The sequence below is a fragment of the Eumetopias jubatus genome, unplaced genomic scaffold (assembly GCF_037043125.1).
Source record: "Eumetopias jubatus isolate StellerSeaLion01/CBP00866 unplaced genomic scaffold, mEumJub1_p1.0 scaffold_9, whole genome shotgun sequence".
Classification (NCBI taxonomy): domain Eukaryota; kingdom Metazoa; phylum Chordata; class Mammalia; order Carnivora; family Otariidae; genus Eumetopias; species Eumetopias jubatus.
Genome location: NW_028274815.1, coordinates 57,141,692 through 57,164,931, shown reverse-complemented (window position 1 = coordinate 57,164,931; position 23,240 = coordinate 57,141,692). Strand labels below are relative to the sequence as shown.

The 23,240-nt window shown below is 37.2% G+C and overlaps 1 protein-coding gene across 1 annotated transcript in view; it reads right to left on the bottom strand.

Annotated features, from left to right (window-relative positions):
• The window catches only part of RAB1A (RAB1A, member RAS oncogene family), a 29,013-nt gene extending 9,743 nt beyond the window's left edge, over positions 1 to 19,270 (bottom strand). The window contains exons 1-2 of the mRNA XM_028093871.2: positions 19,031 to 19,270; positions 3,331 to 3,403 (exon numbers count right to left, since the gene is read on the bottom strand). Of these exons, the coding sequence (XP_027949672.1) occupies positions 3,331 to 3,403; positions 19,031 to 19,053 (96 nt within the window). The 5' untranslated portion in view covers positions 19,054 to 19,270. The remainder of the gene's footprint in view (positions 1 to 3,330; positions 3,404 to 19,030) is intronic.
• Positions 19,271 to 23,240: the final 3,970 nt, after the last annotated feature.

Below are 23,240 nucleotides of genomic sequence, written 5' to 3'. Positions count from 1 at the left end.
GGACGGTACAGACCATGTCTGAACCCTGATTCAAAACAACTGTGATACCACACTTCTGAGACAATCAGCAAAATTTATTTTCTAAGCTGACAATGGCATTGTTATTTTATAAGAAAATGTCCAATTTTTATTTATTTACTTTTTAAAGATTTTAAGTAATCACACACAGTGTGGGGCTCGAACTCACAACCCCGAAATCAAGTCACATGCTCCACCAACTGAGCCAGCCAGGCACCCCCAAAATGTCCAGTTTTTAGAAATGCATATTGAAGTATATAGGAGTAAAGTGACACATTTAGGATTCACATTACAACACTCCAAAAAAGAGAAAGGGAAGAAAGGAAATCAGTGTGGGCAAGTCTCCATAATGTTGAATGTAATGTGTACATGGAATTAAAACAAAAAAGATCTAAGAAAACTGTAAAATGTGTCAGAGAGTTCCAAGTGTCTAGAGGTAGCCATGTTGACTTCCTCATACAGTCACATTTATGCACATGCAGAATCACTGAGTAAAAGGATATTTTTAAAGCACTGAGTGCAATTTGACAAAATGCTGGTCACCATTACTAGGCATTCATTTTTTAAAAATCTTGTAACTTCTTTCTAAACGAGAGCCTAATAAGTATCAGGTACGGCAGAAAGAGGAGGGAGAACAGAATGAGTGCAATAAACATTCATTTAGCACTCCCACATGACAGGGACTTTGTCGGAAATATATAAATGCTTTCTTAGAATTTTTATAAGTTCCTAAATGTGCCTTACTTGCATACCTCTGAGCCATTACACATTCTCTTCCTTCTGTCCAAATTTTCAATATTTCTTTATGCATACCTCCTAATCCCTAGCCCCTGGGTCACAATTTTTATTCATTCTTGGATTTTGAGCTCAGGCAATACTGACTGTCCAAACGTTCTTTAACTCTTGGTGAATAGTCAGAGATTCTTCCTTCTGTGCTCCCATAGCTTATACATTTCATTATTATACCTGGTGCAGCTCATCCCTATTCTAGAGGCCCGGGAATCAGTATTTTTTAAATGCTTCCCAGGCAATTCTGCTGTGTGGGAAGGCAGTACTGAAAACCTGTGATTTAGGGGCGCCTGGGTGGATCAATCGTTGAGTGTCTGCCTTAGGCCTGGGTCATGATCCCAGTGTCCTGGGATCAAGCCCCGCATCGGGATCCCTGCTCCCTACTCAGCGGGAAGCCTGCTTCTCCCTTTCCCACTACCCCTACTTATATTCCTGCTCTTGCTGTCTCTCTGTCAAATAAATAAATAAATAATCTTGAAAACCTGTGACTTAGATCAACAAGCATCCCAGAGAAGATTTTCTTTGCAACATAGACACCTCAGGCTGTACTCATTTTCATCAAGAGATGCCAGATTCTTCCCACATACCTAGCATTGCTGATTTAATATAGGGATGATTCCTGATTTTAATATTTGCCAATTTAATAAAAATTAAGTACTACCTAGTTTTAAAGTCCTTTAATTACAAATAAAATTGAACTTTTCATATTTATTGTCAATTTGTTTCTTTTGTGAACTGCCCATTTGTGTATTTGCCCATATTTCCATTAGGACAAACATCCTTTTTTTAGTATGTAAGTGTGCTTTATATATTGAGAAGATCATCCCTTCCTCATATATTTTTTTGCTAGTATCATGTTTTCTAACATTTTCATGCGCCTGACATTAATTTTAATGCAATCAAATTTAACAATCCTTTCTTTCCTGGTATGTTTCCATGTTAGAAAGTATTTTCACACAAGATTAAAGAGCCACCTATGTTTTATTCTAGTAGTTCCTTGGTTTCACTGTTACATATAATAAAATTATATTAGGGGCGCCTGGGTGGCTCAGCCAGTTATGTGTCTGCATTCGGCTCAGGTCATGATCCCAGGGTCCTGGGATTGAAGCTGCATCAGGCCCCCTGCTCATCGGAGAACCTGCTTCTCCCTCTCCCTCTCCCTCTGCTGCTCTCCCTGCTTGTGCTCTCTTGCGCTGTCAAATAAATAAATAAAATCTTAAAAAAAAATTATACATTTTTTAAATGATATTCACTAATACGGTCACTCATCAGAAAAGACACAGTATCTTATAAGCTAGTAAGCTCACAGTGGTGAATTTTAAGTTTTCTGAACTTCTAATCTTCCCCTGAAGACTAGAAAGCTTGAATTTTATTACAGACCGCAAATGCTATCAGATATTTTCCTTGAAATGATAGTCTCAGTTCATTTGAGAAAATGTCTGCCCAATACCATCAAATTATACATAACTAGTTTGTCAGTTGTTCTTTCAAGTAAAACAAAAAGACACAAATTAAAAAATGAAAAAGCAGCTAGTTCAGCTCACAACTACGTAAGTGCTTTTATTTTCCTCAAGACAACCAACATAATTCAGTCTGCAGTACAAGTGCTTTATATGTACTCATTTTTCTCACACAGAACATTTAAAAAAAGAATACTCAAGGATCACGATTTTTAGAAATTAATCATTTTTACTGTTCTCATCAGAAACTCTTAAATGAAAACTCCCCCCCCGCCCCGTGAATAAATACAGGTAAATACCATGACTATGAATACAGTTCAGCACTTAGCACTGCCTTAATGTGGTGCTGAGGCACCAGCAGTTTTATCCACCACTGCATCTGCATCATCAGAGCAGATGTCAACACAGTGAAAAAGCAAATGTCTTTTGTCTTAGTACTAAGTAAGTACTTACTTAGTAAATACTAATGGCTTAGTATTATTAGGATAAAAGTTTTAATCTCATGGACCCTCTGAGAAAGTCTTGATGATCCCCAAGGGTCTTTGGTCCATACTCTGAGAACCAATGACCTAGACAGCGAGAAGGAAAACATGCTAAATTTGAAGGCAGTTGAGAAAGACTATGAAGGAGACTGTGGATTCTATTCAGTAGGTTTAAAGTTATATACCTGTTCGTAAAGTGCAGCATATAAAACACTATGTATGCCATTGTCAAAAAAAAAAAGTTTGTACCAGGCCCGGCTTCTTCCTTTATTCTACTAAAATTTTCCTTGAAGATTCATTTTTTCATCAAGTCACTTAAACAAAGGCCAACTATTTGAACTCTACCAAGAGTATTAGACATTCTAACTTCATAATCATGCTTAGCTGAATTTCTTTTAAAAGCAACAGCATTTCCTCTACTTAAGAGTCGAAGATATCACTGGGAATATACACTCGGAGGCTTTTAAATATATAAATTCTGGAAGAACTACTTTATTCCAAATAAAATTGTTTAATCCTTTATCTACCTAGAAAACACACACAGCATTAATTTCTTTAAAGGCATTTCAATTTCAACTTACTGCAAACCTAAGAAGGAGGCAAGACTTTCCAACCCCAGAGTCGCCAATCAGAAGTAACTTGAATAAATAATCACTGCAAAAAGAAAAAGAAGATCACATTAATAACAAGCATACTGCATTGTAAGTTCTACAGCAAAAATATAGCCAATAATAGCTCACTTGAGGACTTCTAAAAGGCCCATGAATGGCTTCAGAAGCCCAAACTGCAACCAACGGCAGAAGCCCTTTTCAGGAATCACTAAACATGGCAGAATTATGTAAAAGGTAAGTAATGCCACCCATGATCTCTTGAGATCAATGAACTTCTACTTCCAAGGAAAGAATGAAAGAAATAGAAGTAATGTGTACTCTTGGAGAGCCCAAGAGACTTATGCTAGATAAATTCCACTCCTCTGCAGCATTAGAATACAGGGAGTTAACTTTCCATTGTTCTTGCCAATGAAACAAATCTCTCCTTCAAATTCCAAGACCAGATCATTATTTCATAGCAATCCTCCAATGAAGGGGCTTTTACGATCCTTTCCTAGCATCTACCTGGAATTCTCCCCATTTAAAAAAAAAAAAAAAAGATCATTTAAATTCTAAAAACCTGTATTAAAAAATATTTTAGACTAGAGATGTGGTAAAATCAAATGCTGTTTACATAAACATACAACTTTACCAACTTACTAAGTTTGTATTAAAGCTTTCTTCAGAAACTGAAAGCTAGGCTCTATTTACATACATTAACCTCCCAGGCCTAACTCAAAAACCAGCCCCAGGGATTCCTTCCAGGACCTAAAGACAACATACTGCCCATGGCCTCCCAAGGAGTCCCTCACAGATCCTCTTCAACTTGGACCACTGCTATGTATTCTTTTAAGTAATTTCAAAAGGACCCCAAAATTTAGAATTTACAGATTTTTTAAGGAAACCTATTCATGATTTTCAGTTTTGTCCTTTGTAATTTAAAAAAAATGATACTTGTACTTAAGATGAAACCCAAATATCACTCACAATTTAAATTTAGATGACAATTATCATTATTTAAATGTAAGAAAGATATAAAACTTTCAGAAATAATCTCTGTGAATATTCATCAACTGCTACCTAGGTTTACACAGTAATACATATTACTTAAAATTTTTTTCTAGGTTTACCAAGTTATCATAATACATTTATTGTTCCTAATTATACCTGGAAAAAAAAAGAATTAAAAAAAAATCCAAAGTGCCCTTGTCAGCAACAAAATAAAAATCACAGAAGGAAATAAGAAGCTTTTCAACAAGTCATTAGGAAGGAGACTGAAGCACAGGATGAACTAAATAACTAACATCCTTTCCAGTTTGAGATCCTAAAGAAAAAAGGAGGGGGGAAGGGGTAATAATTGTAAAATTTACCCTTAATAAATAATACCTAATACCAAACAACTTTTATTAGCCAGTAAAGCTGGTAACTGACTTTAGTACTACTGACACCCTCCTCTGACTAAATAAATTCTTAAGAATGATGAACACTGAACATCAGCAATGAGTACATGGTACATGTTAACAATTTACATTTCAGTTAGCAAGAATAATCTCACCATTAATATTACTTCGCTTTTAACAGAAATGTAGACACAACAAATGCCCTGAATTTACCAATCTCCCAGAGCACTGTGCCAGGCATCCAGTAAATACTCAATAAACACCCCCTGAAATGGCTATACTGTAACCCATTACAATAAAGGACAGCAGTAGGCCACAAATATTCATTACCTTAAAGATCAACTTATTTCAGAGTAACCATAAGGCTGGAAAAAGAAAAACAGGAATGCCTCCTAGTAAGTGTTACAAATTACATTATGGCTAAATGAAATTAATAGTCAATTTTCTAAAAATCAACTTTTTCAATCATCACATTCATTTTAACTTTTAAATAGTGTTACTTTAAAACATTTATGAGTTTCTGATAATTTAAGGTTCACAGCTATTATAAATAATAAGAACAGTTGAGCACTCTTCTCTGCAATGAGATAATTATTGCTAAAGACTACTTTGTTCTCTCCCAAGCCATCAGGTTTACTAACATGACAAGAGACATCGAGGAGAATGGCAAACAAAATCAATCTCACAAACTTCTTCCTCTTGTTGAATAAACACACCTGGAGAGTGTGATCAATAGCATGTTACTTGCATTGGGACATTTAAAATTACCTACCACTAAAAAATAAAAAATAAAAAAATAAAATTACTACTGTAGTAGCTTATTTCTAAATTATTAATATTCCAAATGTTCAAGAGAATTCAGAGATTTGAGACTGCTTAAAGATATTTCTCTAACTATAATTTATAAAACAGAATACAGTAAAAATGTTGACAAAAATATGCAAATCTAAAAACAGCCTAAGGTGAGAATTCTGGTATAAAGTCAAGAATAATTTAGCAAATGGTGAGACTTTAAATGTATTTTTCTTCTATTCCCCAAGAACTTGGATCAGTCTACAATATAATTTGACTTAAGTGAAAAAACTATATTATTCTAGTCGGATATCTATAGTCACAACTGTAATAACCACTCTTCTACTTTATATTTTCTAGTAAATCCTATTCACTGTTCTCAGAACTTCCTCTAGTCTTTTTCATGTCTAATTTACTATGACACTGAATATTTTCTCCCCCTCAGTAGCCTGGAATCTATTTTTCCTCACTCTTATGTCTGACATATCTGTGAGTGTGAAGATAAACCAACTCATTCTCCTGTGTATCCAAAATCTAGCACTGTGCCTCTTACAAAGCACGTGCTAACAGATCAGAGAACATTTTAATTTTGTATTTTTAATCAGGTTCTCTCATTGTGAGATACAACTAAAGAAGACCTACAGCCATCCCTGATTAACATTTTGGGCAAAAACTAGGGGGAAAAATGGATGGGGACATGGCATGTCAAAAGGACACAGGAGCCAACCTGAAAGTTCTGTCACTGGTTGAGGCAGAATAACTTGAGCCACAAAATAAACAACCATGTATTGGGTTATAAGCCAAAGAATAAAATAAACATCCATGAGTTCATACTGGTATCAATTATTAAATAAATAAACAGGAGAAGAGACCAATCTTCCTTACAGGAGTCTAAAAATATGTGCAGAAGGAATTAGAGAGGTAGAAATTCATTAATAGATCACCACAGTAAGGAACTGCTGCAGGCAAAATCCACCGGTGAATGCTAAGATTTGTGAATAAACTTTAAGGAAAAACAGGATATTTACATGGCCTCAAAGTATGTCCCCCCCAAATATTTATTACTGTGGTGGCTTTAACATGTGTCCACAAATTCTTTGAATACTCCTCCCTCCAGGAGATGGACTTAATTCCGTTTTGTTGAGTGTGGGCTCTTAATGACTACTTTCTAAGAGTATGGAAAGGGAAATACAGTAACTTTACAATGGAGAAACCTGACAGACAACACTTTAACTAAGTGATTAAGGTGAATATCACCAGGAATAAGTCATGTTGATATCATGTACCCTCTGATATGATGTGGCGAGTAGAGTGCTTCACCTTTACAGTATCTTCCCCAAAGTCCATAACCCCAGTCCAATTATGAGAAAACATCAGACAAATCCAAATTGAAGGACATTCGACAGAATACTTAATAGTACTCTTCAGAAATGTCAAGATCATAAAAAAGAGGAGACTGAGAAACTCACAGACTGAAGGAGGCTAACACGTAGAACCAACTAAATACAACGTGGTATCCTGGACTACATTCTGCAAAAGAAGACGGACATTAACAGAAAAACTGAAGAAACTGTAATAAAAGTCTATAGTTTAGTTAATAATGTACCAATGTTAATTTCTTAATTTTGATAAATGTACCTTGGTATGAAAGATGTTAATATTAAGAGGAAGCTAGGTAAAGGGTATACAGGAATTCTCGTACTGTTTTTACAACTCTTCTAGAAATCTAAATTTATTTCAAAATAAAAAGGTTTAAAAAAATAAAGTGTGAGGACATTAGTGAAATGGGTACAAAACAACAATCTCTTTGATAAGCTAGCTCCTGATATTTTTTAAACATAAGAGAGACATTTTGTGTTTTCTCAAGTTAAATCAACAAATCATAAATCATGCTGGAATCTATAAAATAAAAACTTAATAGCTGCTTTTGAGGCACAAGTATTTTTATTATCAGAGAAAATTCCTTTGAACTGCTGAACTTACAACAACACAAGCATTTTAATTTAAAGAGGAGATAATTCAGTGAGAAAGCTAAGAAAGTTAAGGTAAAACTGACACAGATTAAGGCTAGACAGAAAGGGGTAGATTTGGGGGAAATTAACAGCCTTTAACAACTGGATGGTGGGGCATCAAAGATGATAGCAAGTGAAAAATTTTTTGCTATCAGTTTTCCAGTAAGTCAATTCATGGTCTACTTTAGCAATATTGGAGATTCCTTATTTCCATTATTTAAGATTTGGACGTGATCTTTTTTTTCTTTTTCTTTTTTTCGTGTTTTATTTATTTATTTGACAGAGAGAGACACAGCGAGAGCAGGAACACAGGCAGGGGGAGTGGGAGAGGGTGAAGCAGGCTTCCTGCGGAGCAGGGAGTCTGATGTGGGGCTCGATTCCAGGACTCTGGGATCATGACCTGAGCTGAAGGCAGACGCTTAACAACTAAGCCACCCAGGCGCCCCTGGACATAATCTTGATACCTCTACCATTTTTGCATGCAAGCACTAACAGAAAATTTTCTGTACCTTTAAAAAAGACACTATTGTGAGTATGAAGCATTATACTTTTAAAAAGTTACTAAAATAAACTTTGGTTCAAAATTCTACTTAGATAAAATGGTTTCCTTCTCATGAAGTTACCAAACCGCATACAAAGAATATGTAGTAAGAAAAGAATCTGCTTATGTCTGAATCTAAAATGCTACTGGGAATTCTAAAATCTTTTCTAAAAAGACTGTCTATGTGAAACACTCTTATGTGAAAAGATTACATTTGTTTAGTATAACCCATTTCACATGTTTTTTTTTTATTTTCACATAAAAAATATGGGGGAAAATGGACACTTGTAAATTTTAGGATTGCAATTGATATTTTCTTCTTTATACTTTTTTCAAAGTCTGCAGTAAGCTCTTATTAGTCTTATAACCAAAAGAAAAAAAAATGAGGAAAAAGTGTTAATCAGAGGGATTTTTCAGACTTAACACCTTTGCAAATTTGTTCAGCATAGCTGTCATAACACAAATGATTTCTAAGTAGGTAGAGTAGGATTGCGTTTATAAGCAAATAGCATTGGCACATTCCCAATGTAGCCACAAGTTTATGAAGTCAGCTTTTTTGATTAAATGAAAATAAACATTTTTTTCTTTTATAAAATAAAATTTAAATTATCAGATACAATTCACATGTCAGTGAATACTTTATAAGGGAAAGCTGACTGACATTAACAAAATTCTCAACATCCCACCCTTTGGAAGGAAGAAAAGACAAAAATAAAACAGTGGAGGGACTATAACATAAAGTTGTTTTTATCCACACACAGTACCCCCCAAATACAAATTTCATAACGTCACCTATAATATAAATATACCTTAGAAAAGGCCTACTATTTTTAAAAAGTTCAGTGGAAAGTAAATTTGTTTTTCATCTGGAACAAATTCACTTGCATGAAGGAATCATGTTATTTTACCTTTTTATAAATGTCATACTTGAAAATAGCCTAAAACTAAGCTCACATGTAAAATTTTAAACAAAATTATGACTATGATATCATGACACAGTGGCCAAATTTTATTCACTATTAAACTATACACTATTAGACTTTGGGGTATGGAATGATTAATTAAAATTTGGGCTGCAGTTAACTGTGTCTGACACCAATTTTTCTTCTTCACTCATTTTAAGTATGCTCCACAGAAAACAATTCAAAATTGACCATCAGGCTGGAGAAAAGAGGTAAGAACTTTCAGTTCCTTCACATGTTTCTACATTGTTTGAATTTTATAAAGCACATATTACTTTAAGGGTTAAACTAAATAAAAAACAAAATAAACCTTCAGCTATGGACAAAAGCAGTCTGTTAGTCAAGATAAACAGTCAAAATAATCAATTATCAAGAATCTGAGAGTACAAGAGTCATTCCTCCAAATTTAAGGAAACAGCCAAGCAATTTTTTAAAAACTGTCCCCATGATGTACTAAGGCTACACACTTTTCTTTGATATTTAGAGACAATTAATTACTTTTCCAGGTTCCATTTTAGCTCTGTTTATAGAACAGTGTTCCAAAAATTCAAAGCAGGAATTCTGAAAATAAAGGAAAGTTTGGTAGTGCTAAAGAAGTGGCAAGTCATACAAGAGGACAAGAGAGTAGATAGACGGTCTCACAACCTATATAACAAGTATTTGCTGAAAACTATCCCAGGAGGAGGTGTGTTATCCTCTACCTCTTCTACCTTTCAAAACCTGCATGGGTTTTAGAGCTGGAAAGACCTGTATTTGAATCCAGATTCCATCACATACTAGCTGTCAGATCTTGAGGCAAGGTACTCACTCACCACCATGAGCCTCAATTTCCTCATCTGTAATATATTCCATTAGCACCCTCTATCACTCAATTAAGCTTCTTGTCAGGATTAGAAATAATGCCTCTAAAACCTGTAGCACAGTATCTGGCACATTACGGGAGCACAGTAAGTGGCTTTTATTATTATTCTTCCTTCCTCTCTCCAAACTGCAAGGTAACTTGATGAAAACCTTCAAGAGCTTTGACAAAAACTTTGAAGCTATTTATCCAAAGCTTCTGTTCAGATAGCTGACAAAATATCACAGGAGTTTACTATTATAATCTAAAGCAAAAGTTTAAAAGTGACCCAACTAACAGTTGTTAAGTACTATGATCACACCAGTCACAACTCCCAAAGCCTAGTAACACATACAATAATAACAGGGTCTGCAGCAATCGTGCCCTCTCCAGCAAAAGAAAGTCAGTTCTTTGGCTTCACTTGCTTTACTCACAGAAAGGCTTTTCTGTGACTTTTAAGGCCCCAAGTATAAATATTCAAGAACAGTCAGGGGGGTAGAAAAACTGAGAATGGATGCAATAATTAACTTCAAGCCTAAAGAAGCTTTAAATATGAACCCAACACAAGATGTGAAGGAGAAAGTCAAAGACAGTATGTACCTGGAAACAGGTACTTCACAAACCCTTAACGTTTCTAAAAAGACCTCTGTAATCATGAATTTTAAAACTAACCACAGAAATGTTAGTCACTTAACTGGCTCAAATTTTAAATTCCTAGAGTTAACCACAGTAAATGAGAAACAGCATACTAGGACTGTGAAATCACAGGCCCTTGAATTAAAATTCCAATTCTGCTAATTACTCTGAATGCCCTTAGGCAAGCCATTTAACTCTTCTCTGCCTCTGTTTCCCCATCTGTAAAACTAGGATACTATTTCTTCACAGGATTGAGAGAAAGAATGTACATACATAAAATTTCTGGCTGGTGGTAACAACTCAAATTGTTAGTTGTTGACCACATCCCACAACTAGCACCAGGGGTTCTGGAAAGTCCTGCTATTCAGTGCTCTGTTACTCGCCAGGTAAACCAAACGTAAGTAAAACTTTCTGTTAATGATAGAAATCATAGGCCTTTTCTCTAAATCTTTTGTGCTATTTTCCCATTCTATTCTTTGAAAGTATCACAAGATTTAATCTGTGCTAATACTATGATACTGATTATACTTGTTTGAGCATTAGTCATGTTCTTAACTAATTGGTAAGGATCCGGGAGCAGAGTCCATGTTTCATAATCAAAAAAACACATCAAAAAACAGAGAAAAGGATGGCTGTTTTCTTTACCAAGATTTCTTCTAAGGTTACATTAACTCTGTGTGTGTGCGCATGTGCATGCATGTGTATACACACACATATAAGTATGTATTTACTGGAAGATTTTTTTTTAAATCTGTATTGAAAAAATTGTTAAAGTAGACAAAAACAGACAATTGTGTGATGATTAATCATGTGTGAGAAAAGCTTTAAAATTGAAACCACTCGCCATTTACATATATTCTAACATCCTTTATTAGAATATACATCTCAAATAACATCTGCATAGTACTGTACAGTTTACTCTGGAGACTCAGAACTGAGGTGGTACTAATCACATTTTATGGATAAAGAAACAGGCTCAAAACTCATAAGTAACTTGCAGAGGTTAAGTGGCAGTCTGAACTTAAATCTAGGGTTTGTAACTCCAAATGCCGTTTTTTATCACACCACATTCCTTCAATGATATATTTTATATATTCAGGTGATAAAAATATCAGTAAGTTAAGTCATACATATAAAACCTATCAGAATGGATCAAACCATCAATGAACGAGCACACAGGACCTGACCAAAATAAAGAAAAATGTGATTCACTGTTTAAATTAATTTAGAACATTTGCATTAAGTAGAGAATAAGTTAGCTCAGCTCAAAATGCATGATAAATTTTAGAGTTCAGACTTCATTAGCTTTTAGTAAGTGATGAACCCAACTGCTCTTTATGAAGACAGGTGCTAGCTACCAATCTACAAATAAAGCACTAAATAATTATCCACAGTGTGTCTTTCACAAAGTTGCTTCAAATGTCCTTTTGTAAACCTAGCTATTCAACTATTTTTACAAGTTCCATCAAATGCTTAAGACTATACTAAACTTGACTAGACATTTATCCTAACTACATCCATATGGATTCTGAGGTAGTAAAGATACTACAGAGATGACCTATTGCTCTTAATGGGAATGCTAATGTTCTGTGAACTTAGTATGCCTCTGTTTCGAGGCTCTTGGAAACAATTCATATATTAAAAACCTAATGAGAAACAGAAAGGTAGCATTTTGAAAAAAGAAAGAACAGAATAGGTCATCAAAATAAAGCATGCCCAAACACATCTCACATTTTAAAAAACTAATTAGTTCAGGATACCAGATTTTAAATTAAACTGTCATTTTCAGGTTTTCACATTTTGAAAGAGTGGTAGTAAACATTCTCTTTTCTGTTTTCAATCTCCTAAATCAGGCATTCTTAAGGTTCATGAATAGGCTCAGGAAATAAAAGCAGCATGCACTTTTATGCAAAATGTTATGAGCATGGATGCACAAAGGGAGCAGGTCCACAGAGTTCATCAAATGCTCCTAGGGGTACATGACCATAAATGGGCTAAGAATAACTGCCCTATATACCCAAAGACTACAAGAACACTAATTCAAAGGGACACATGCACTCCTATATCTACAGCAGCATTATTTGCAGTAGCCAAGATATAGAAGCAGCCCAAGTGACCATCGATTGATGAATGGACAAAAGATGTAAAAAATATACATTTATATACAATGGAATATTATTCAGCCATAAAAAAGGAATGAAACCTTGCCATTTGCAACATGGATGGAGCCAGAGTATAATGCTAAGCAAAATAAGTCAATCAGAGAAAGGCAAATACCGTATGATTTCACTCAGATGTGGAATGTAAGAAACAAAACCAACAAGCAAAGGGGAAAAAATGAGACAAATCAAGAAGTGGGTTCTTAAATATAGAAAACAGTTACCAGAGGGGAGGGGAGTGGGGAATGGGAGAGATAGGTGATGGGGATCAAGGAGTGAATTTGTTGTGATGAGCACCAGGTGATGTATGGAACTGTTGAATTACCATAGTGTACACCTGAAACTAATAACTAGAATTAAAAACTTAAAGAGTAATTGCCCTCAGTCAAGTTGTTGGACAATATCTATAGGCAGAGTGGAAAAGACAAAGAATAATTCCATTTAAGTACCACTGTTATTCAAAGGAAATACATTCAGACAAGTTGAATCCATCACTGTTTCTGGAAAACTTCAGTTACATAATTTATTCAACTTCACTTGTAAAGCTCACTAGTTTGAAGGGCAGCCTGCAGAAAATGCCCTGTGTGAGGACCTTATGCCAAGCAGAGTAAGCGCTTGTTAAGTACTAGCTACTATTAAAAAATGGTGTTTCCAAAGGTGTTCCTCCTTGTGAGCAAAGGCACTTACACTTAACATTACCTGTCAGAATTAGGAATCTACAAACAAGGAACAGAGTAAACTTAATCAGAACCTATCACAACCTTGGATTTAATAAAGCTGAGTGTTCTGACCACCTGAGCCAACCAGCCACAATACTACCAAGGAAAGCTTCATTTCATACTTCTCCTTTGTACCCCATTTCTTTAATTATTAAAGTCAGTCAACAAACCAACATTTGTTCTTTTGCTCCTCAAGACTATTATTTTTTTTCAAATATCACCCCACCATTACCCTTTTATAATCTGAAACGCTCACAGAGCAGTTCCAAAGAAAAGCCAAGACCTAGGTGTTCTTCCCTAAATTCTATTCTAGACATCAAAGAAGCAGTACCAGCTCCACTTTCTACAGGAAAACAGTAGAATAGTCTGACCACTCCCTTCTCCCTGTAAGATTTAAAAAAAGGGGGGGGGCATTCTGCCTAACTCTTTTATTTTTATAAGATTTTTATTTATTTATTCGACAGAGAAAAAGACAGCGAGAGAGGGAGCACAAGCAGGGGGAGTGGGAGAGGGAGAAACAGGCTTCCCATTGAGCAGGGAGCCCAACGCAGGGCTCGAACCCAAGACCCCGGGATCATGACCTGAGCCGAAGGCAGACGCTTAATGACTGAGCCACCCAGGCACCCCTTTTCTAACTCTTACTAAAACTCCAAAATTGAGTTCAGAGTGGTAAAAAACTGATAAGCAACACATCTAAAATATCCCATGCACTGGCATCCTATACCCACTTTTGGCTTATTTTCATCTTGAAACACTCAAAGTACTTTTTAGCAAACCTTAAAAAAAAAAATCTCAAAAACTTTAAAAAGGATTTTATTTGACCTTAAATATTTTCATATATTAGAGACAAAAGTAGATAACATTAGCAAAAGGAATCTATTCTTAATTATTAAAAACGAAACTATAAAACTGCAAATAGTAAAACTATCATAATCATATAGTCAAAGGAGGCCAAGAAGACATATGTACACAAGGGATTGCTAATAGGATGCGACTATAACAAAATGTCAAACCACAAATTACTAAGATTGCTTCCAGAATAAAAAAGACTGAACTATCCAAGAAATAAAATCACTTATAAAGCAAAATTCTCTTCAAAAGTCAAAGAGTTGTCAAGAGAACATTTGATTCTGAAGCTCTTCCATCTTTAACTATTTTTTAAACTTTAAAAATCTTATTTGGAATATAAGAAACTGTCAACAGCTCTCATTTTAACATAATTATGAAAAGAAATTTTTAAACACAAAATTTCAGTTATCTTCAAATGATCTTACAAGATCATCTATTCACACAAAACTCTTAAGATTCATCCTGCGGAGATTCTTTTTTTTTTTTTTTAAAGATTTTATTTATTTATTCATGAGAGACAGAGAGAGAGAGAGAGAGAGAGAGAGAGAGAAGCAGGCTCCCCACTGAGCAGGGAGCCCGATGCGGGACTTGATCCCAGGACCCTGGGATCATGACCTGAGCCGAAGGCAGACGCTTAACCATCTGAGCCATCCAGGCACCCCATTCTGTGGAGATTCTATACAGCTCCTAGAAACTTACACTACCCAAAGAATCACATCTGCTGATTCTCTACAGACGTTATGAAATCATATACCCAATAGTGAGAATACTGGTTATTATTCTTCTTTAAAATTTTCTGAATTTTTCAAACCACTACAAACACCACCAAAAAGTCATCAAGACAACCAACAAAAAGGCAACTTACTTTTAGTTGATTTATGCTTCTTTTCTAATAAAAAAAAGTTCTAAATAAAAATTATAAAAGCCAATTATGACATACTTACTAATGAAATTATACTGACAGATAATAAGACTGATTAAGTTGCTTTTACATTCAAACCCTTATATTAAAAGACAGATTAATTCAAAGCACGGTGCTAGCAAAAAAAAAAAAAAAAAGTCAAATGTTCCTTAAGTCTACTATGACAGAAGAGTTGTTTGTAAGACTGATTAAATCTTGAGCCATAATCTTAAACATCACTCCGGAGCCATATTAAAAAAACAAAACAAAAACAAGGCATTTACTATAAAATTTTTCTGCATTAAAGAACTACAGTTGATCCAAGTAGACTACTACAGTCCTTCCTATTACAGTTAACTGGTATATCCATGATAAGTACACATACTTTATTAACACATTCCTTATAGATGAAGTAGCCAAAATGATTTCTTTGACACTAAAAAATCCACTAAAAGCTAATGGATTAGAAAAAATGTTTCTGGTATGAGAATAATGTTAAGCATTTCTTAACCAGTATGCTGAAATAATCACTGCCTGCTTCACCACCTAGCTCAGAAAAATCAAAATCTTTCTTCACATCTCCAGAAAAAAGAAAGCTCTGATCTTTTCCAACTACTTTTTCCATTATTCAGATTCCACTTCCAGTTGCTTTTTCTTTTTGTTTGTACTTGAAATTCAGACAAGTCAGTCATTACCCTTAATTTCTATACCATAAAGATAATCCAGGGTTGTCATTTCTCTCATACTAGCCAAATAACATAGAAAGTAGTCAAAAGAACAGCTTAAAATTTAACCATTGACTGATGTATTTCTTATTCTCCTCCCAAACCAAGCTTAACCAAATAACATAGAAAGTAGTCAAAGGGACAACTTAAAATTTAACCTTTGACTGATATATTTCTTTTTCTCCTCACTCCCAAACCAAGCTTACAATTTAAAGATCATAAAGTAAAAGCATTCAATAAAAAAGCTACCAACAGGTAATCCTATGTTGACCAATAATCTAAAATCCTGTTCTTTCTGACAGAACCAAACCTCTTTTGTTAAGAACCTATTTTCATTACCAAATTCAGTGGCACCCATGAAGAGTTCTAAATGTTTCTAAAAGGAATAAGATAAATTAGTAGATGATAAACCAAAACCAAGGAACATTTAGATTGCACTTTTAAATATTATCTAGTATACTACCCCCTTTCACATCAACATATAATGCATGTGCTACAACAAACATGTATTATAATTTATAATATACCTAACATATATGTAGCTATAAATGCTAGCTATTAAGACATCATGGAATCATGAAAGGCACTCACCCATTAAAAGTTTTAATTTAAGATTTTAAAGTTTAGAACAAGGTATTAAAGTAAACGGACTTGTATTCAGTGATAAAACTCTATTTTATTTTTTTCCTTTTCTCTATTTACCAATTTTTCACTAATTACTTTTATGACGGTAACAAACTTCATTAAAGACAAAACGAAAAAAACTGCTGAAGTCACATTGTTAAAAATCTGCCTGCTGGTTGCCCTTGTGACCTTCCCTAATAAAATACCCATCACCTCCTCTCCAAGTAATTTTCAGTAATGCTCCTCCAAAGGTTTTTCCAAACTCCTATTTTACAGACATGGTCTAGAATATAAATATAGTAGACCTGGTACTGGCATAGTCGATGGCAGAAAAAGTATAAAAATGATGTCTGGGTTTGATTCTGTTAAGGTCATTAATCTAACCGATGGTTTGGCACTGTATATACTTAAGAATTGCTATCACTGCCATTTATTAACCATTCTTCCTTCTTCCCCTTTGAGAAATCCTCCTCATTCCCTACTACTTCTCTAAATCTGCTAATAATTCCCTTAGAAGTCTCTATCAATTTTTCCTGAACCTGACTAGCCAACCACAGCCCTCCACCCTCCTTTGAAATCTTCTTGCTCCTATCCATCCTGCACATGTGCAACAAACTAGATCTACTGGTATTTGACATATACAACAATCTATTTTCTATATCCCATTATAAACTCGAGGGTAAGGATCATATTCCTAAATCCTAGCACTATTAGAATGTCATACATGATAACGACATATACCACCTAGAGTGCTATGTTTTCTTTTACATACACTTGAATTTCACAACTACCCTGATAGGAATAATGGCTCCTACTATCCTATTTTACAAAAGGAGAAACAAAATCAGAGGCTAATTTGTCATGGTTCTGTTCAACTAACCCTAAAGATCTATTTGTAGTACTAAGAATATGTAGCAAATATAAGAAACTCCCTGAAAAGAGGAGGTTTACAATTCTCCATAAGTGGCAAATCCACGTACTTTATTGTTGCCAGGAAAACCACCAAATTAGGGACCTCAAGTTCAACTCTCCCTAACTATGCAAAACCAACTCTGTCCTCGGAGTCCTTGATAAAGAAATCAAAAACTGCCAACATAGCAAATATGGCACTACGAGAACACTATCCACAACTTCTTAAAGTATATAAAATTCTAATGGAATACAGTGGCTTCTGTTTAGTGCAAAAGGGGACATTTCAGCATCAAATCACCATATTACAAAACTTGAAGTCGGAATGCATTTTGCAAGAGCCATGTGACACACACATGACAGTCAGCTAAACTGATGGGTGGACCTTTTAGGGGAAATGTTTAGCAGTAATTGACCAAAGCAGCAAATACACTCAGCTTTTAAAACACTGATTTTTGCTTAAAATAAAATAAAATAAAATCCCTCTCTCCCCCAAAGCCTTCTGACTCTGAAGAGGAATACCAATTAAATCTCCTCCAATTATTCATTAATTTATATACGTAAAATGAAGGAGGGTTGTAAATGTCCATTAAGGAGAGCCCAACAGAAGTCTTCCCAAGGAAAGTGAACACCAGTTCCCAGGAAAGGTGTCAGGTGTGTCACATATGCTGTGTTGACTTCTTGAGTAAGCAAGAAAAAGAAATGCATTAACTTTTCATGACACGTCATGGAACCTCACTCCCTATCTTCGAGCATTCAAGCAGGTAACCCAAAACCTACAGATCATAGAGCCCGTTCGTTTCTTTCAACTTGACAGCAGTCTTCCTTTATTTTGATAATATCAGAAAAATGTTCCTACGTCTTAGGTCTGTTTATTTTTTTTTCTCGACCTACAGAAGACAAAATGACTTCAGTGTCCTCTAAAAAAATTCTCACAAATGCCCAGGTTTTCAGGAAGGCAAATGGGCCCCTTGAGTTCTTGAAGAACTCCAGAAAATAACTTAAAAAAAAAACACAACACTAAAAATTAAAATCTCTTCTCACCATCTACTCATTCCCCTCAATCCCACGCAGTCCTGAAAAGCATCCATATTACCTGCAACCTGGCCGGGAGGGTGAAAAAATAGAGCCAACAAGCTCAAGATTTACGAGTAAAGCTGGTTTCCACCCAGACGATTCTGACAGCTCCGCAGAGTGCGGGCGCAGGGTCTGACAGTGCCCTCTAGGAGAGCTCTCCCACCCTAGCCTCTCCCCTTAAAAACAAGTCTTCCTTCCAAAGTCACTGCCTCCGCGTGAAGCTACCCCTTCCCACCGCCCGACCACCGACTCCCAAACGCCCGAACCCCCTCAAAAGACTGTTCCTCCGCACCGGCCGGGCACTCAAGGCCTCCAACCTGACCTGTCCAGGCCCGGGCGGCTCACCCCTCCGGCCCGACCCCTCCCCCCGGCCGCCCCTCCTCCGTCAGACAATGGGGCCCGACTCCCGGCCGCCAGCATCTCCTGCTCTACCACCCTCACCTCACCAAGGCCGAGGCCCCCACCCCTGCCTCAGCCCTCCTCGCTCCCCTTAAGCTTTTCCAAGCTGGCCCATGGACCCAGCCGACCGGTGCTCTCCTGCACTCACTATTCGGGATTCATGCTGGACATGTCACTGCAGCTGCCGCCGCCGCCACCGCCGCCCTTGCTGCTGCAGCCGCCGCCCTGACTCTTCAAGCCACGGGTAATCGAGAGAGAGGAATGAGATAGGCTGTTCCGGGAGAGCAAACGTCTTCCCCCACTCCGTCCCCTTAGAACACAATCAGCAGCCGCCGCCACTCAGCTATCGCTTCCACCCAAAATGGCCGCCGGCGAACCAGGAAATAGGAAAGCCTTAGACCGAGGGGTCTTTACACAGCCCGGAGGGCGGCCGCACCGCGCGGCACGCCGGGAAAGAGAGTTCGAACACGGCAGTGGGCGCCGAAGACCTGCGGTACGACGGGGCAGCCGGGACTCAACTTCCCGCAAAGCTTCGCGCCTCTGGTGCATGCGTATTTGAGAGCCTGTCGCCCGCCCCATTCCCCGCTCTCTCACCTCCCCCTCTTGCCCCTCCCTGCTCCCCGCCCCGCTGACTCGCTGGCTAGGACTTCGCTCGGACTCCCCCTAGCGGATTGGCTAAGACCGAGCGGCCCTGGTGATGTCATCAGTGAGACGTGGCAGGCGGGCGAGTCAGCGCCCCAAGGGGGAGGGGGAGGGGAGGGACAGAGGGCGGTGTCGACCGCGGACTGAGGTTGGGCGGGGGGCGGGGTGATCTGGGGACTCCGAATGGTGAGGAGAGAGGGTTAGGAATCTGAGCGACTGCCTGAGAGCGGAGGCGGGGAAGGAAGGCAGGCTGGAGTATACGCCTGGCCGGTCCTTCCGCCTGTGCACCCTTGGCTGGCCGGACCAGCCTGAGGCTTGAGCTTTCCAGCTGATCTCAGTACGTCGGTGCTAAGGACGGAAGAGGAGTCGAGGGGCCTCTGTTGAGAACTTCGGGTCGCTGGAGAACACGAAGCCGTTCTTTCAGTTCTCTTCCTTACTTACCCAACCCCACTGGATCTGGTCATCGTCCAGTGTTGGTCGCAGACACTACCATTTTCTTTTATCATTTTTTACCATTTCTTTTCCAGCTCTGCTCTGATCACCTCAGTGTGGATATTGCAGGAGCCTCCGAATGGAGGCTGCCTCTCTCTTCTCTGCCCCGGACCATTTGCACACATAGCCAGATTTATCTTCCTGAAAAAGCACTTCCATCATGATCCCACAGTTTTCAGTGGCTCCACTTTTCATGGACGCGATGCATCCCAAAGTCAGCCAGAAATTCAAGGTCTTCCTGCCCTGGTCCCAGGCTTCAAGTTGAACTGTAATTTTAGTTATTTAATGCTGAGCTGTTCTGCAAGATTGAAAAATAATAAGCGAGGGAAACATGCAATTCATCACTACATAGTGCCTAGAAACTCTGGAAGTAATATTAACAACATTTCTAAAACCTAATAGTCTTAACACTCTTTAATCAGCTCAGGAATTTAGATCTCCACTAAACTTTAACACATTATCTTGGGTTATTTAACTGCAAAGGGCATAGTATAATACATCGTCCAAAGTTTATCTTCCAACTTGTTCTAAGAACCAAGAAAATTATCTCTCAAGAGTGATTGCAAAATCCCTTTAAATTACCATGACACCATAATATAGAAAGAAGGCAGTTATTATTACCCACTTACTAAATATACTCCTTAACCCCCAAATTCTGCCTTTGTTGACAACCTCATCAAACAGCACACTAGAGTTCCTTCACATCATATTGGCTTCTGAAATGAACATGGTCACCACACCAGAAATACCCTGAATGGATCAATGATAGACATCAAAAAAAAAAAAAAAATGTTTATTACTCTAGACTCTTGTCCCTTCTTGCTTACTGTGATTTCATAGAAGAAAAACTCAAAATCTCCAAAGAACTTATCCTGAACTAAAAAATAATTTATAACTTGTCTCGACCCTTAGGAGGTACACCCCTAAACTTCCTTTAATTATCTATTTCCTTTCCCAACAAAGAGTTACCTCCTAATTACTTTAACTTCAGTGAGAGAGTAGTTGTAAGAATTAAAATAAAACAGTACAAAGCATATAACACCATGACTTTGGGGCACTTAACATTACCTCTCTCCTTCCCTTAATTCCCCTGGAAATTTTAAGTGCATGTGCTATATACCAAGAACAGAACAGTTCATATCTCAGTTCCGGTGGTGTAATATGTGAGGAGATCAGAGGCAGCTTAGCCTGGGAGTGGTGGGTGGTCCTTTCCTGCATGCTAGTACAACTTATGTCATTTACAATACGATTTCCTTCCCAAACTAGTGTGTCAGTTTTGTTGATTCAGACTTCACTATATAGGTGTTTAAGAGTAACTGTTTTTGTAGTTCAGATTAATAACTCAGAATAATTAATCAAACCAGCATGCACTCTGTTGGCTGCCCCATTGCCGAATCAGAATTCTCCTAGGGCTATTTGTCCATTTATTCTTTGGCTCATTCTTTTCCTTTCTTTTTTCTTTCCTTCTTTCCTTTCTTCTGGTCTGCCCTTCTTCCTTTTCTTCCTTTTTTCATTTATCAAATATTTATGACCTGGTATGTAATAAGTGTGTTTGGAACTTGTGCTTGGAACCATGAGCAATACAAAGGTGAGTGATTACAGCTCTCAGTCTGCCAGGCCCATAGGGGAAAAGGCAAAAATACATTTAAATGATATGAGGTGTATAGGGGCAAAAATCAGATCAGTGATTGCCAGGAACTAGGAATGGGAGGAGGGAATTGTCTACAAAGAGACACAAGGGAACTTTTTGGTTTCACTAAAATATTCTATAACTTCATTGTGGTGATGCTTAGTTACTCAACTATATATATTTTGTTTGTCAAAACCCATAGAACTATACATCTGAAAGGGGTGAATTTTGCTGTATAGAAATTATACCTCAATTATGAACCTGACTTTCAAAAAATGGTATGAGCTGATACAGAGGAATGAAACAATTCTAATTCAAACTATTAGGAATGCTTTCATGAAGGAGGTGTTATCTGAATTAGGCCTTGAAAAAAATAAAATATTGGTCATTGACAGAAATGGGGAGAAGGGAGACTTATATCCCAGAATGACAAAATAATGTAAGCATAACCCTAGAAGTGTGGATACACATGTATTTAAGGAACAGAGATCACAGGTTCCATGGTAGATAAGGTAGGAGATGTTTAGGTTAAGGTAAGGTAAGGGGGGCCCCAAATGCCTTCTAAGGAGTTTCAGCTTCGTTCAGTAGGTTGTGGAGAGAGCCAAGAAAAGTTCTGAGAAGGAAAGTGAGGTGATCAGCTTAGTGTTTTATGTATGTATGTATGTATGTATGTATGTATGTATGTATGTGTGTGTCAGTGTTTTAAAGGAGCCCTATGGAGTTCTGTGGAGACTGGAGGTAGGGAGATTAGTTAAAAGATAATTAGATTCACTTAGGCAAGAGATGGTATGTCCTGACCTAGGGTAGTTGTATCCAGAATGGAAAGGAGGGAAGATTCCAGAGAGCAGGTTGTAGAACCTGAAGGTGTGGGGGAGGGGGGAGGGAGGGGGAACTAAAAGTGACCTAGAGACATCCAGTTTACCTGCCAGCATGGAAACCAAGGCCCCAGTTAAAGTCAGAGAACAGAAGAGAAAAGCCTTGAAGAGGGGTACAGGTGGAAGACTGTGCAGTTTGAGGGCAGAATTAAAGTTGCCCTGGTATGGAAGTACTAGAATGGCCAGAAATTGTCCCCTTTCTAGATCAACATGTGCACACGTGCGCGCGCGCACACACACACACACACACACACACACACACAGAAGACTGCCAAAGACAAATCCAGAAAACCCTAAAGACTCCACCAAGTAACTACTAGAACTGAGAAATGAATTCAGTGAAGTCACAGGATCCAAAATCAATCTACAGAAATCTGTTGCATTCCTATACACCGATAATGAAGCAGCAGAAAGTGAAATTAAGAAAATAATCCCATCATGGAACACTACATCAAAAACTAATGATGTAATGTATGGTGATTAACATAACAATAAAAAATTTTAAAGAATCCCATTTACCATTGCAGCAAAAACAGTAAAATATCTAGGAATTAACCTAACCAAAGAGATGAAAGATCTATACTCTGAAAACCATAAAACACTGATGAATGAAATTCAAGATGACACAAAGAAATGTAAAGACATTCCATGCTCATGGGTTGGAAGAACAAATACCATTAAAATGTCTATACTATCCAAAGTTATCTTCAGATTTAACG